General features: G+C 39.6%; 1 protein-coding gene across 1 annotated transcript in view; it reads right to left on the reverse strand.

Annotated features, from left to right (window-relative positions):
• Nucleotides 1–2036: 2036 nt before the first annotated feature.
• The window catches only part of EIF3H (eukaryotic translation initiation factor 3 subunit H), a 96559-nt gene continuing 82121 nt past the window's right edge, over nucleotides 2037–16474 (reverse strand). Inside the window, exons 5-8 of the mRNA XM_079796036.1 lie at nucleotides 15407–15556; nucleotides 8028–8148; nucleotides 3663–3795; nucleotides 2037–2273 (exon numbers count right to left, since the gene is read on the reverse strand). Coding sequence (XP_079652162.1) covers nucleotides 2176–2273; nucleotides 3663–3795; nucleotides 8028–8148; nucleotides 15407–15556 — 502 coding nt within the window. The 3' untranslated portion in view covers nucleotides 2037–2175. The remainder of the gene's footprint in view (nucleotides 2274–3662; nucleotides 3796–8027; nucleotides 8149–15406; nucleotides 15557–16474) is intronic.

A 16474-nucleotide genomic window follows, 5' to 3' on the forward strand; every position in this document is an offset into this window, starting at 1 on the left:
TTTCTAAAGAACGTTATAAAAAGCGTGAACAATGAAGTAACATTTTAGAAGACACTAAATATGAAATATTTAGATTCTGTAAATGAGAAATCACAACAACCTCCATTAATTAGGGTAATATTAGATAACCACATTTCAATTTCCAAAAATGGGGGAAAAAAGGTTTTACTTTACCTTGATATTAAAAGGATAAGGTATTTTGGGCAGTCTAAAGATTCATTCCCTCAGGTATTTTTTAATTAAGCATAATCTGTTTTCTAGAACCTTATAAGGCATTATCAATGATTACAGGGTTAATGACAAATGTTTTTACTTTTTTGATTCATAATTTTCATTTAGATTAACATACTAGACGTTTCTGTCTTTTCTGTCCTTGGGTAAGTGAATGATTTATTAGACCTGGTACTCAGTTTATGAGCTTTTCTCATTTCAACTTGAAGAAACTGCAAATATTTATAGAAGATGAACCACATGTATTTGTTCCTGAAAAATGTCAGAATGTAGCACTCACATCAAATGCAGAACAGAAGCTATTCCCTAACACTACATACTGTGGAGACATAATTCCCATTGACATGTTTTCCTAAACAGTTTTCCCACCACAGTAATTCCTAATTCAAAAATGACTGCCATCTCCCATTAAGCATGTACTCACGTATTACTGAGTTATGGGTATCTAAACAGTCATATGGAATTTACACCAAAAAAATTTTAAAAATCACACCTTTAAAAAACATAATTGAATTTTGTTAAATTAATTTTATACCAGGAGGAAAACAGTAATTAAGCTTACATTTTGAACTGATTTTTCTTCATTTTGCTCTGTTACTTGAAGGGTGCTTTGTTCAACTCAATAATATGTATTTCAAGTCCAGGCAATTAGAATGCAGGGAAGTTAATCAATAGAGTATACAGTCCACAAGGGCAGGGACCATGGCCAGTTTTGTTTATCGATAATAACCCTCTGCCTAACAGTAATACTCAAACAGGTGTTGATTCAAGTAAGAAATCACATGTGAGCAAATGTTTGGATTCTAGAGTGATCAAGGACCTGGGCTTTTTAAAAGCAAAAACCTGCTAATAACCCCATAGCCCGAATAGCCTTGAGTGTCTGCTACATACCACCACTGTGCCGTGTGCTTCACCCAGTAAGGCTAAGCAACTGGTCTAAGGACAGACACACTAAAGGGAAAAGAGCCAGATATTGATCAGGCTGCCTGATCCCAGAGGGCCCCCCCCCCCCCCCCCCCCCGCTTCCAAAACAAAACAATGTTGTTGAAAAGAGAATTCTCACCTTCTTACCCTTTGTCCGCTCCTTTTTATTATCATCTTCCAGGATCTACTTCTTCAAGGTGAAAATCACCACAAGTAGCACAGGCACACCACCACCAGCAGGTAAGTCTGACTGTGGAATTACACAAACAGCGGGATCTTTGATGATCTTTCAAACACAAAACTAATAAAAGTTTTTCTCCAATGTACTACTGTCTTCCCAAATCTTCCTTCCTTCCCCCAAACCTGCTTTTAGAAGAATTTATATCATGGTATGGAAAAGATAAACATGAAGTTCTAAATTTGAAAACAGACACAGAAAGAATTTCGTTTTCATACAAAATACAGTCCTTTGGTAAAGCGATTTCTTTCAAATACCTGTGCCCAATGGCCTATGGGCATGAGGACTGGCCAACCATCACCCGAGGAAAAACAAGGCAGGCGGACCTCTGGGAAGCTCCCTGAGCGACTCCAGCCCGGGGGATGGGGAGGGTGGGGAGGGGGGCCACGACATGGAGCCTGTGGTTCCAGGGGCTTGAGCGATGAAGTGCTAGGATTCACACTGGGTTCCAGGCCTCTGGGTCAGGAGTTGGGACAAGCAGTACTGGACTGTGTGGTTGAGAGGTGGCAGCTCAGGGGCAGCCAAGGTGATGGATGGAGGTCAGGGCCTGGTTGAAGTTTCTGGTGAAGACATTTATATTTTGGAAATTAATAGATAGAAGAAAGACAAAAATAAGCAACTAATATGTCTCAATCCAAATGAGCAAGCACTCAAGATTGTTTAATTAATATTTTATTATTGGCTAGAAAGACTTTTCAAGATGCAAACATATTTCTTCCAAGAGCTGCGCCACTGTGATCTCAAGAGTCCACATTAACTCCTTTTCTGGAAACTTCCTTTTCTTAGCTGTTGTATTCTTGGAGAGCCTGGGCCATGAAGAGTTTGCCTAAGTTCTGGGCAGTGAATTCCTTGATGTTCTGGCAGTAAGTGTTAATCTGGCCTGTGCATTTGGGAAAGTGAGAGAGAGAATTGTAATGTTCCTCAAATTATAAGATGATCTGGAACTCAAACAAGGTCAACACAACACAGAACCACCAGTATTTTGTTTTGTTTTGAGTTAAGAGGATATAAGAATCAATTCTATTTTTCCATAGGGATAATAAAGATTAGAAGTTCTTAAGCTCTCTTCTGCTCTTGGTTACATAGAGAAGAAAAATTACAACTTTGAAAAATATCATCAGCAGTTAAAAACATATTAGCTGTCAATCAAAATGTACTGACTATGCAGCTGAAATTAATGCTGTACACTGTAGAAAACAGCACTGGTCTTGTTAGCAGGTAGAAAGAACTGCAAACTAAGCCGACCCACCTGACCCAGGCCTGAGCGAGTACAGTGGTTTCCAGTCTGTGCTCTGGAAACACTGAGCTCTCCTCTGCCCCAAAGCTACCACAGAGCAGAGCAGACAGAATCCCCATGCAGAAAGGACACACACTGCGTTTAAGTCATAAAACTAATGATCTAATCTGCTGCAATAATTACATATCTTCTGAAAGTATGAGAAGTACAATTCTGCTTGCACTGGACCTTAAGTAAGGAATGTGTCTCAGTTTCTCAAATTTAGTTTATGTGGGTACAAGAAAGCTTTATAGAATTTAGATTTTCCTCCACCCTAAAAATAGATCAACAGAAATATATCAATGGGAACTGTAGAAGATCAGCTTTTCTTTGTGTAGGATTTTCAATCCAATAAATGCCTCAAATAGTATTTAACGTTTAGTATATAGAAATAAGGTATTTATAGCTAGTAAGATCATGAATGTTAAATATTCTAAATCAAGTCCTAGAGTAGGAAATAAAAACTCTGCCACTTAAAGGAGGTGTTAAATGTTAAGTACCCCCAGAGAAAGTCCATCCAGAATTGCATTCGTGTTGCTACAATTTAAGTCTAAGTAAGGGAAACACTGGCTGTTGAATCAGAAAACTCAATTCAATTCAAACTCCCACACAGACTTGGGCTCAGTGCTGTGCTCCAACAGGAAAAGCAAAAGGCTCCAGCTCAATGACCTGCTACGTTACGAGACTGTAAAAAGGTTTTCTTACTTCCCATGAAAGATAACACAAATAAAACCTTCCCATTTTAGAGAGTTTATAATGCCATCTCAAAAATGTTCAGAGAAACACAGTGAAGCACTGAAAGGACCTGGAAAATAAAAGACTGACAAATTCTTTAATTTCAGAAATTACAGGTACTAGACTCAAATTCGTCATTCAACCATGTTTAATGCATTAGCTTTTATGATGTACATTCTCTGCTTTTTCAAATCTCTAACTGCCGTCTACTTTCTGAACAACAGAGAAGACCGCCACATTTGCGCTGGCTGACAGTACCTGCGATGAGCAAAGAATCCATCCTGGCTGGGGGCTGCAGCGGTTTGAAGAGTTTGGAAAGATCCTCCTCCGGAAGTGGGGGTTCTCCTCGACTCTGGCGCTGCATGTTCTCCTGCTGGCGACGCTGCTGATACTAAAATTCAAGGGTAAAGGACTTGGTTATTTTTCTCTACCGGAGGAGAAAGAAAGCTCTAAATTCCAATCTGGTTTATCAAGGGTTAATTTTTGGTAACTCTTGCTTCTAAGAGACTAAGTATTGCAACCTTAGAAGAAAATTCCTTTGCTGTAAATTCCAGTAACTCTTAGCTTTAAGAATCTATGACTAGCGATTTGGAAAAACAAAACTGATTATGTGAGAAACAGGAGGCTTACGAGGCAAAGCAGCTCAAAGATTAGTTAGTGCAGTGGTCGGCAAACTCATTAGTCAACAGAGCCAAATATCAACAGTACAACGATTGAAATTTCTTTTGAGAGTCAAATTTTTTAAACTTAAACTTCTTCTAATGCCATTTCTTCAAAATAGACTCGCCCAGGCCCGTGGTCAGCAAACTGAGGCTCGCAAGCCACATGCGGCTCTTTGGCCCCTTGTGTGTGGCTCTTCCACAAAATAGCACGGCCTGGGAGAGTCTATTTTGAAGAAGTGGCGTTAGAAGAAGTTTAAGTTTAAAAACTTTGGCTCTCAAAAGAAATTTCGATTGTACTGTTGATATTTGGCTCTGTTGACTAATGAGTTTGCCAACCACTGGCCCAGGCCATGGTATTTTGTGGAAGAGCCACACTCAAGGGGCCAAAGAGCCGCATGTGGCTCGCGAGCCGCAGTTTGCCGACCACGGAGTTAGTGCGTGAAAAGGAGAAACGTGACCATTTATGACTATGGGGTAAATGACAACACTGTTAAGTACGAGTCATCTTAATTTTAATAACTAAGAAATGGAACTACCACAGTGGAAATTCTTTCAACTATCCCTACTGACCAAAACAACAATACTGATGATGTTGTTATTATACTAGAGGCCTGGTGCACGGATAGTATTTAACGTTTAGTATATAGAAATAAGGTATGCACCAGTGGGTCCCTCAGCCTGGCCTGCGGGGATCAGGCCAAAACCAGCTCTCCGATATCCCCCAAGGGGTCCCGGATTGCAAGAGGGCAGTTCTCGGGTGACACACCCCAGAATTGGACTCCCTCCTCTCTGGTTCCGGGTGCGTCACCCGAGAACCTCAGCTGCCATCACCGCAGCTTGGCAGCTCCTGTGTTGAGCATCTGCCCCCTGGTAGTCATTGCGCATCATAGCTACTGGTCGGACAGTCGCTTAGGCTTCTCTATATATAGACTAGAGGTGCACCTGCCTGAACCACTCTGCCTGCCTGCCTGCCTGATCCCCCTAACTGCCCTCTCCTGCCGGCTTGGTTGCCCCTATTAATTTTTTTATATTTTTTAAAATATGTTTTATTAATTTTTATAGAGTTAGAAACATTGATGAGAGAGAAACATCGATCAGATGCCTCCTGCACACCTCCTACTGGGGATATGCCTGCAACCAAGATACATGCCCTTGACCGGAATCGAACCTGGGACCTTTCAGTCCGCAGGCCGACGCTCTATCCACTGAGCCAAACCAGTTAGAGCCCTATTAATTGTTTTTTTTTTAATCGTATCCCCTTCTTACACAATTGTATTTGACTTCCTTATTAGCTTCTCCCTCTCACACAATTTTTCTCTCTCCTTTATGTAACACTTTTTCCTACTGACTCATCATTTATAAACTTTTATTTCCTACTTCTGTTCCATCATCCTTCTTCCCCATCTTTCTCCTACCTTCCTTCCCTCCCCACATTCCTTCTTTCCTTTATCTTTACCCCTGCCCTCCCTCCCCTTTCCCTTCCTTCCCACCTTATTTTTTTCTTCACTTCCTCCCTTGGACCTGCTTTGCTCTCTCCCCCATTTCTTCCTTCTTCCCATTCTCCTTTTAAGCTCTACTGGCTCCCCTTTAAAACTTTTCTTCCCTCCCACTTTCTCTCTCATCCTACCTTTGCAATACATTTGTCTCTACTTACTTCCACTGTTTTACTATCTATCTACCTGCCTAATTATTCACTATCATTTATTATCTTTCTTTTCTAACTCCTACTTTTAAAATCTGTCCCCAGTACACAACTATACTTGATTTTCATTACAGCTCCTACAGTTCACTCATACATCCTCTTTCTTTAACTCTGCTCTCTACTGACTCCTTTATAAAGTTCTTCCCTCTCTCCCTCCCTTCATAAAGCTTCCGTTGGGGGGGGGGGGGGCACGTTAACCCCCAGCCCAGGGCTCAGTCCCGGCCAGGTGTTCGCCGCCCCCCCTTCCCCGGCCTCCTCGCCGCTGTCCTGCTCCCATTCCCTGCCCGGGATGCCTGGCCCAGCGAGGGTGGCCGAGGCCCACGAGGCCCGGGCACTGCTGCTACCACAAAGCAGGTGCACCTCCACCCAGAAGGCCTCGGACCGTCCACTACTCCGTCCCGGACCTGTGGGTGCCTCCGCGCCAATGGCCTGCGCCAGGGGCCACCGCCCTCCTCCTGCATCTGAGCGGGGCTCCCACCCCGGCCCTCGCCGGGCGTACCTGCTTCCCCCTCCCCACAGTCGCCACCCCCTCCGGCGTGCAGCCCCGTGTTTCCTTCCCTTTTCCATTCCTGCGTCTTTTTCTTGTTCCCTTTCTGTATTTCTGTCTCTCCTCTTGGCCTGTCTGCATGCAGGCCTGCCTGCCTCTCCCTCTCCTTTCTTATCCCCTCCTATCGTATCCTATCCTACCCCAGGCCTTGCAGCTGCCTGAGCAGAGGGCGGGGACGCAGCCTGCTAATCCGGTCGTGATGTGACGCTGTAATGGATAATTTGCATATTTCTCTATTATTAGTATAGATTATTTTAGCAGCATCATCACTATTATTATATTAGTAACTACTATTAGTATTAACAACAGATAAACCTGTGCTTTAGGTCTATAGCTAGGAATGAATATTAGCTCAGATAATGCTTCCAAAACTTTCAAACTCTGGATTCCTATGAGTCTCTGAAGAGATGGTGGGATATAAATAAAGGTATAGAACACCTATAAACTTATGAATCAAATCACAATCAAGAGCTCATAGTTGTAGACTGCTTTCAAAAGCAGGGGGAAATAACATCCCACACACAGTCTTAAAATTTTAAGTTCTTGGAGTCCTACAAAACGAAGGGAAATGACAGCTCTTCTTAAAGTACAGAAGTAACTTGCTTTGCAGAGATTCCTATATTTAGTAGGGGTTATGAATGGTAAGAATAAACATCAAACACAAAAATTTAAGACATATTAGAATTCTGAAAAATATTTGTAAGATTGGTTTTCAGAATCAATAGTCGCATAGGTGACAGATTTTTCAATTTGACACCCCAGGTTGAGTTCTTTAATGAAATAAAGCAGGGTTTTTTCCCCTCAGTTATCAGATAGTTTCACCATCATCATCACCATTTTTTTCAGCTAAAATACTTTATAGATTTATATGCGTGTTTACAATTCTAAGTATGGCAGAAACAAAGAATTTAAATTTCACTAATCACTGATATAAAAAAATTTTAATACAACTGTCTCAGAACCACTTAGTTATGCTTAGAATTCTACTATTAACAACATCTAGTTTAAAGTGCATTTTAATGAATAAAAATAGTCATATACAAACACTTTCCCATATAAACATTCTGGAATCCACTTATCTATGAATCAAATATTAAAAACATTGTAGAGCAATACAGCCTCAAAACAACATTCCAGGAACTGTGAAAATCATGTGGCCTTCAGCAACGCTAATAAAGAAAAGGTTAAATGGCCATAACAGTATATGTGTATATGAGAGTCCTCAGGTAATTCTAGGGTTTTTATCTATATTATACCATCTATTTCACAGCAGTTGGTCTATTATTTCCTATCAAAATTGCTTGCTCTTAATCACAATAGCTCAGTTTTTTAAATGAACTGAAGATTGCTAACTATGCTGCAATGAGCCACTACCAAACCAATTATAGTTAGTAAAGAAATGAGCTGTGACACTCTAGAATCTCTTTGCCTCTGATTGTCTCAATAAATGTAACTCTTATTTGCATAACCTTGACATTACACTCTGAGCTTATACACTGGCTCTCTCTAAGACAGGTATTTTTAAGTACAACTTGTAAATAATATATTAGGAACATAATACATAAAGAATAATCTTTTTAAATATGATATAGAGCTACTAGCTTTATATCTCAATGCTTTATCAGAGTTAATTTAGGTCATTTTGAAGATGACTCTTGAAGCATCAAACTTAAAAATGAATTCTGTTTGTCGAATTTTTCGGTAATACCAACCTGGTGTTTCTGTTGTTGCTGTTTACTCGTGTTCCTCATGTATGTATTATATTTAACTATATCTTGGCTCATTTCATCCACTCTGTCCATCAGCAACTGTAGAGTCTTTCCCAAATGATTGCTGAAATGTAAAGTAAATATAATGACATGTCATGTTTTCAAGTTATGGCTCTGCCACTGCTCTGAGAGTTCTGAGATATTAAACTTATCTGCCATTTCCTAAAAGAATAGGAGCCTAGTACACCTGAAAGCAAGGGTAGAGGGAAGACTCTGAGTCAGGTTGGTATTTAACCTTCCATATCTGAAATAGCTCGGCTTCTTATTGTCAGAGCATTCGCATGCCAGGATAGGAAGTGTTCAACATACCTGGCAGGATATCGCCAGTGAGTTCTTTCTTTACAACCAAGTTTCAGTACTCCTGAGCCCTTTTCCTTAGCATCCCCTCCCCCAAACTGCACCAGAACACTTAAATCGGCAGCCATAGGAAGGAAGAACCATGCAAACAGACTTAACACTCCTGGCACACAACGTCTCTATCCAGTAGGTTCTAAATTAGCAGCAGCAGCAGCGGCATTGATTCTGTAAAGCCAAGTGCAGCAAGAAAGTGGGCTCCTTTCCTCTTGCCCTTCCTAGAATCTGTAGTGCAGTCACTTATACTTCTTTCCTTCTCCAAAAATTTCTACTGCAGCTCATTTACCAAAACTTTCTTATAACGTGATACTAATGCACATCACTTTATGTGCGTCACTGATGTCCCAGCTAGGACGGCGACCATCATACTGATTTCTGCCTGCAACTATCTCCTGCCATCGGAGGGCCTGCTACTACATGTGTGTACTATAAAGCAGCTAGCTGACAAACAGTACTCATTCATTCACTGAAGACCCATTACGTTCCAGTTCAGTGTTAGCAAATAGGGAGACAATAGTGAATGAGACATGCACGGTCTCTATCTTCACTGAGCTTGTAATTGATTGGGGGGGCGGGGTTTGAGAAGAAAGGGGGAAATAGAGAGACACTTTAAGTAGTACGGCCACAATATCACTCTAAGGAGATGACAGGGTGAAAGCAAAGGATTAGAGGAATCAGCCAGGCGAGAAGGAATGTAGGTGGAAGAAAGCACGTGCTGAAGGCCTGAGATGGGAGAGAACTAGACAGATAAAAGAAGAGGATGGCATGGCTGGAGGACAGTGATAGGGTAGAGAGCTCAGACAAGCACATATGGTAAGTCATTAGCTGCACCACACAGCGCCCATTAATTAACACAGTGTGAATGAGACTCTACACCTTCAGGTGGATGGTGCCCTGGAGTTCTACATGTCTGTGACGTGTTTTGCCTTAAATTTTCAAATGACCACTCTGGCCCTGACTGGTGTGGCTCAGCTGGTTGGAGCATCACCCCTTACACAAAAAGGTGGCGGGTTCAATTCCTGGTCAGGACACATACCCTGGCTGTGGTAGGCAACTGATGGGAGTTTCTCTTTCTTCCTCCTCTAAAATTTGGGACGGGACTGGGAGGGGAGGGGAGGGGAGGGGAGGGGAGGGGAGGGGAGGGGAGGGAAGAAAACCACTCTGGCTGCCATGCAGAGAACAGACTGGAGTGTAGGAACCAGGAAACCAGTTAAGAGTCTATTGTGGACCCTGGCAAGGATGTAGAGAAAATGGAACACTCATACATTGTGGTAGGAATAAAATAAAAATGTTGCAGCTGGTGTGGAAAACAGTTTGATGGTTCCTCAGAAAGTTAAACAGAGTTAATAGATGACCCAGCAATTCCACACCTTGGTATATACTCCAGAGAACTGAAAACATGCTCACACCAAAACTTATACATGCACGTTAATAGGTGCATTATTCATAACAACCAAAAAGTGGAAAAACCCCAAATGTCTATCAAAGGGTGAATGGATAAATTGTGCTTTATTTGTACAAAAGAATACTACTGAGTCATAAAAAGAATGCAATACTGACACATGAGTAAAACTGAAAAACATTACACTAAGTGAAAGAAGCCAGATATAAAAGGCCACTTACTATATGGTTCCATTTATATGTAATGTCCAGAACAGGCAATCCATACAGACAGAAAGTAATCAGTGTGGCCAGGGGATGGGGAAGGAGGAGTGACTGCTTAGTGAGTAAGGGTTTCTGTTCAGGGTAACGAAAATGTTCTGGAATTAGTGGTGATGGTTGCACAACACTGTGAGTACATTAAAATGGCTAATATAGAGGGTTTTATTCTATGTGAATTTTTTTAAAATATATTTTTATTGATTTCAGAGAGGAAGGGAGAGGGAAAGATAGAAACATCAATAATGAAAGAGAATCATTGACTGGCTGCCTCCTGCTCACCCCCTACTGGGGATCGAGCCCACAACCTGGGACCTTGACTGGAATCAAACCTGGGACCCTTCAGTCCACAGGCTGATGTTTTATCCACTGAGCCAAACCAGCTAGACACACACACACACACACACACACACACACGCCTCTACTGTGGTAGTACAGAGACAAACAGAGCTGGCTTGGCCTAGGGCAGGGCAGTAAGCATGGAGAAAAGTGTGCAGAACTGAGCAGGGCATCAAGAATCAAGGCGGACTCCCAGGTTCCTGCTTTAAGCAGTTGCATGGTTGGTTTCAGCATCAGGAACACAGAGACTGGAAATACTGGGAATGAATGAAAGTAAATCTAGTTAAAGTATGAATTCTATATGGATTCCATCTGTAACTTGAAGAAAATTAGAAAGTTTTTGGCTCTTTCTTAAATAGTAGAAGCACATAGAACTGGTGTGTCTGCTGGTGTATGTGTGAGTGTGTAAATAAATTTACTGTTTAATCCCAAGTCCGGCACTACCTACATAACCTTGACCAAGTGAATTAACCTGTCTAGGAATCAAGTGCTTTTTTCAAATTAAAGCTTTATTTCCTATTTATCTTATTTCATTGTAATTTTGTGAATCACTTTCAACTTTGTTTTCCCCATAGCTAATCAAATGTCCTGGTCCATTTCATTATATAGTCACACTGTTTTCCAAATAACTGCAGGGTTAAAATTTAACAATATTGTGTTATCTCCCATGTATCCTTCCAATACATGTTATCAAGTACATACTAACTTCGCCAGCACTGTTAAATACTAAGGGTTACACTCTGTAAGCCACTATTGCACTCAACACATTCTAGCGAGAAGAGAGGAAGGCAAAAAGATAAATATAACACAGTGGTGATAACTGCTATAACAGAACAGAAGCATAAAAGATAGTTTGGTAGATGAGATGAGACTTTCTGAATTATGTGACCGCTGAATTTTGAGATTCTGAAAAGGAGTTGGAAATGGGAGTTGGAGACAAGGCAGGCTGGAGGGGTCACTGCAGATACTGGGCACAGGCAGCATGTTCAGAGACTCCCATGAAAAAGCACAAGGCATTTGAGGAACTACAAGTAATTCGTATACCAGGAGAGCAGGAAAAGGGCAAGAATGGAGGAAATAAACAGCAATGAAACTAAGGCAGACAACAGTCACAGCGCTTAGAAGCAAGGACTCTTAGAAGCAAGGACTCTAATCCTCAATTGGAGGACAAAAAGTTTAAGCAAAGGAGTAAGAGGAACATATAATTTGCATTTAGCAAGATCACTGCAATGAAAAAGGAAAAGGTTAAAAGCAGGATGTTAGGAGACTGTGAGAGGAATGAGGAGCAGAAATAATGAGGTCCTGGCCTAAGGCAGAGATGTGGAAGTCAGATGAAGTCACTCCAGGAATGCACATGGGGAAGACAGACCCGAGGAACACGGATATTCAGGGATGGGCAAAAGAGGGCTCACCGTGGGGAACAAGGAGCTGAGGTTTCAGACTCCAAAGGTTATCAACATATTAAATGTTTAAGAGTCTGAAAGACTCTATGTTACATCTGGCAACATAGTGATAAAAGCATCTTCTGTGACTTTAGTGAGAGCTCCAACAACACAGAATAGATGGAGCACTAAGTGTTGAAGATAAGTGGGAAATGAGAAAACACACAACAACATGTAGAAAATTCTATTAAAAATTTTGACTATTAAAAAAAAGAAAATGAAGCAAAAGGTAAAAGAAACTGGATAATAATGGCATGCGGTCAAAAGATGTTCTTTTTGTAACTTCAATTTTAAAATGAGACAGACTTAAACAAGTTTAAATAACCTTTTTCTTAAGAGATGCACTTCAAATCTTTAGGGGTTAAGAGTCAATGTCTGTAATTTTCTTTCAAATGGTTGGGGAAGGGGAGAATACACATTTTTTATGTATGTAGATAAAGAGCCAGTGCAAATGTGGCAAGATATACAACTGGTGAATCTAGGTAAAGGGATATGAGTGTTCGTTGTATTATTTTTCTGAAGAGTTGAACATTTCCAAAAATTTCTAACATTGGGAAAAACAAGTCAATAAACATAGTAGAAAAGAAACAGCCCAGAGAAACTGAAGATATCTGAGGAAGGAGGGCAGTGGAAAAAATTTGGATACTGAGAGGGCAGGAGAGACAGGGCTGGGACTGGTCTAAGTTAATTACAGAATTTCTTGTATTTAATCTCATTTTAGAAGAATTGAGGCCCCCCAAATGATATTAAATGCAAGAAATGCCATAATTAACTACACGGTTAGAGTTGTTCAATACTAAGTAAGTCATTTATGTCTGTAAGTGGAACCATCAAAAGAGAAAGTTCATCGATCCTACGATCAGGGGAATGGGGAGGTGAGAATGGGGGTGCACAGTGACAGTGGAGAAAAACCATGAAAGCAAGTTACTGTCAGATGCAGAGGAAGACCTAGTATTTGTTTCTAGAGTTTAAATCTTGGAGGCTGACTACACTGTAGCAATGAGAAAGGTATTACTAGAATAGACCGTTCTGCTCCACCAAAAACTGTCTTTAAAGTACTATCATTATGTATTATAGGTAAATGTAATTATAGTGAAAGAACACAAACAAACAAAAAAGTCTAAAAAATCTGCACAATAGTCTTTGTAAGGCAAAAGGAATTAAGTGTAATACATAACTATTTCACAGATACCAGGAAATCACAGGTCCATTACCAAGGGCAATTTTATGGGGATCTTTTCAGTACTAGTTCAACTAGAATTCTGAAACAGGGAGTTATTGTTAGGAGTTTCAATAAAATAGCCTTTTCTTTTATTGCCAAGGAAACAAAGAACTGAACACAGATAACTTAAACAGATGTCAACCAAGACATGCAGTGATAAGTCGGCTCTGGCTACAGTACCGATTTATCTTTAATGTATGATGCCCACCCTTCATTTACTTTTTTAAAAAAAGGAACTAAAAACAATCATTTTTTTCATGTGTGAAAAGCTCAAGGCTTTTGTAACACATTTTTTAAAAAATTAATAAAAGCTGCTATAAAATAGCTATTACTAGAACTTTCATCTAATAAAATTAAAAATTAGAATTTTTTTAAATGAAAGGAACTGTAGTATGTTTTATTCACAGCACAGGCAAATTTACCAGGTAAATCAATGAACTGGTATCCACATATGGATTGTGAAAAGCAAGATCAAGCAAAATGTTTAAGGAGCTGCTTAAGAATAATTTCTGATGCGGTATCTTAGAAAAAAAATTTATGGCAACTGGCCTGATTAAGGTTATAAATTAAAATTTGAGATGAACAAAGTTTGTAAAGTAGTATTATCAATTTGGGTCAATTTAACAGTCCACTGATATAAACTTTGCTTCAAGTTTTCTCTCCCAACAGGAATACCAATTTACTCTTAAAATAACTTAACATGAAGAGCACAGGGCCTCTCTCCCTATTTCACATAAAACACAGAAGATAAACACTACCATGAAGTATTTGTCTAGATCTTAGCAGCTATGGAGAATTGGGAACGTTTTCTTGGCCATTATAGCTGACGCTTTGGATAAGCAAACATCACAAGCCACTGGTAATGTTAAAGCACAGAAGGGCTGTATGTGTTTTGTATGCTCAGTAAGGAAGCTTGGGAAAAGGTGAAGACATAAATTATATAAGCAAAAGCTTTCACATAGTAAATTTAAAATTTTTATATAACTATATACTTAATTCATCAAATTGTAACCCTGCTGAAAAAGGTTCCTAGCCCAAAGCTTTAAATACAGGTGTGCCGAATGGGTTTGTAAAGCAGTAAAGAAAAATACGACCTCCTTAAAGAGACGAACTGGAGAACTACCATGGCTATGTTTGCAGTTAAACGGCATATTCTTTAGTGCCAAATTAGTCTCGAAACCTGGCTGTCTCACCTAGCACTCGTTCACTATCCAGTTTCCTTCTCCTTCCCCTGTGAAGACTTTCTGGGCCTCTGTGGCACAGTCATGCAATGAAAAGTGGCACTTCAACCACAGTTCTGCCCATCCCAGACCCTGGAGAAGACACCGGGCTCTCTGGTCCTTCTGGGTTTATCCCACTTGTTTTATGACAAGGAATCTTATAGTGTTCTGTTGTACAAGCTTCTATCTGGGATAACTGAAAATCTGATAAATAATTCTGTCCTATAATGGTTGCTTAAGAAAATACACTTTTTTTTTCTTTCAGCCATTCAAACAAATGCATATTGATTGACTACTGACTCTGTCCATTTAATTTCACTCTATGTATCTGTGGTTAACCTCCACCCACCATAAAACAATTACTAATATCAAGCCTAAAGGGCTTTGAAGAGAAGCTATATATAGGAATCTATTCATATTTCTGTTAAGAGAATAAATGGGGGAGGGGGTAATTTCATAAAGGAAATGATCTGTTTTGGAACATTTCAGTCAGTGTTTTACCAATATAATAAATAATCTTAGCAACTAGATAGCCAAAGCAGCCACTTGAAGGAAATTATGTCACCACTGTCTAAGATAGCAAGAGAGTGTCAGGTCCAGAAAATTCTAAGTTTAGCTGGAAATCAAACGGGAAGCTTTCTACTAATAAAGTCTGCATCTGAACAAGGGCAAGTGCCACCAATAAAAGAAAAAGTGTTTTTTTTGTTTTTCTCTTGAGCATTATTAAATACCCAGACATAGTACCATAGCCTCTGAGGGCAGTGTACAATAAATAACTCTGAGCCAAATAAAAACCCTCCCCTATGGGCATTTACCTTATCAGAGCAAAAATGATCCAGCAGAGGCTGCGGACGGTTGCTAGAACAGGAACTAATTTGTATTCAAACACTGCTTCACTTTATCTGTTTGGCATTTTTCCTGGGATCTTAGCAAGCCAGGACAAGTACTACATGTTGTTACATGTCTTAGTAACCTCCAAATGTGCTTAAGTAATTCTTTTTTCTTGTTTGATAGGTTAGAGTCTGAATAAAATAATCTTTTGCAGCAAGTGATAAAAAGGCACTTTCATTAGGCAGGACCTCTTACCTGCTAGCAAGACTGAGCAATTCATGTTTATCTGCTACAGCTGACTTCTTCTCAAGCTCCCACATTAGGACGTTGATCAGATGTGAATTTTTAATTACAATCGGCACTTCTTCAAACATGTGCTCAAAGGTGATACTTCCCTTTTTCAATCTGTGAAGCGTGTTAAAAATACTTTAGTCTGGTGGTCAAAATTAAATGTTAAATTGATTATTTCATACATTTTCCTTAATTACAGGCCCTCTCCAGGATCTTTGTTTCATTAGAACTCTCTAAAAAGGGAGAGAATGTTTTAAAGTCAAGCATAACTCGAGAGATTTGAATAACTGAAAATGATCTGAGTTTGCGCTATAAGCCCAGAAAATAAGATTCTTGGCAAAAAAAACTATTCTCTCTTTGTAATCAGGTATCTTCAAAATTTACTTGATAATAAAATGTAAGTGTCATAGGAAGTTATGCTATATAATCTATCTCTAAAACATTTAAAATAGCTAGAAAAGAGAAATACTCAAGTTTTTGGCACGTTCACTTTAAAAGCCTACTGAAATGAGGAGATTAACAACTAGCAGAATACTACTCATAGAATACTGCACATGAATGCTTCACATTTGAATTTGCAAGAATGCAACTTCTCATAGTTTAGTTATAGCTACCATACCCAGAAACTCTTCATGAGTTAGCTTTTCTTTTTAAATTCTTTGCACCTTAGTTTCAAAAGAGAAACTAGCAATGAACTGTCTGTTGATCCTACATGAAGTTAAAGCCGCTATAATAAGAATAAAAATTCCTATAATGAACACAAAATGAAGAATTCTGATTATTTCTTAGAATTTAACATAAATAATCCAATACCATAGTGTAGGATCACAAAACAGCTTTATTGATTAATTCTATGCATACTTGCACCCGTATTTCCAGTAAGCCAAATTCCTTACTGAATCTTTAAAATGTATACACACACACCCCAAAAAACAGGAGCTCAGAAAATAAGACATACAGCACACAACCAGACTGACACAGAGTTTACAATCTGATAGCTGATGATCGTTCATTCCATCTCCCTTTATTTAA

Source organism: Cnephaeus nilssonii (genome assembly GCF_951640355.1).
Source record: "Cnephaeus nilssonii genome assembly, chromosome: 18".
In the NCBI taxonomy this organism is placed as follows: Eukaryota; Metazoa; Chordata; class Mammalia; order Chiroptera; family Vespertilionidae; genus Cnephaeus; species Cnephaeus nilssonii.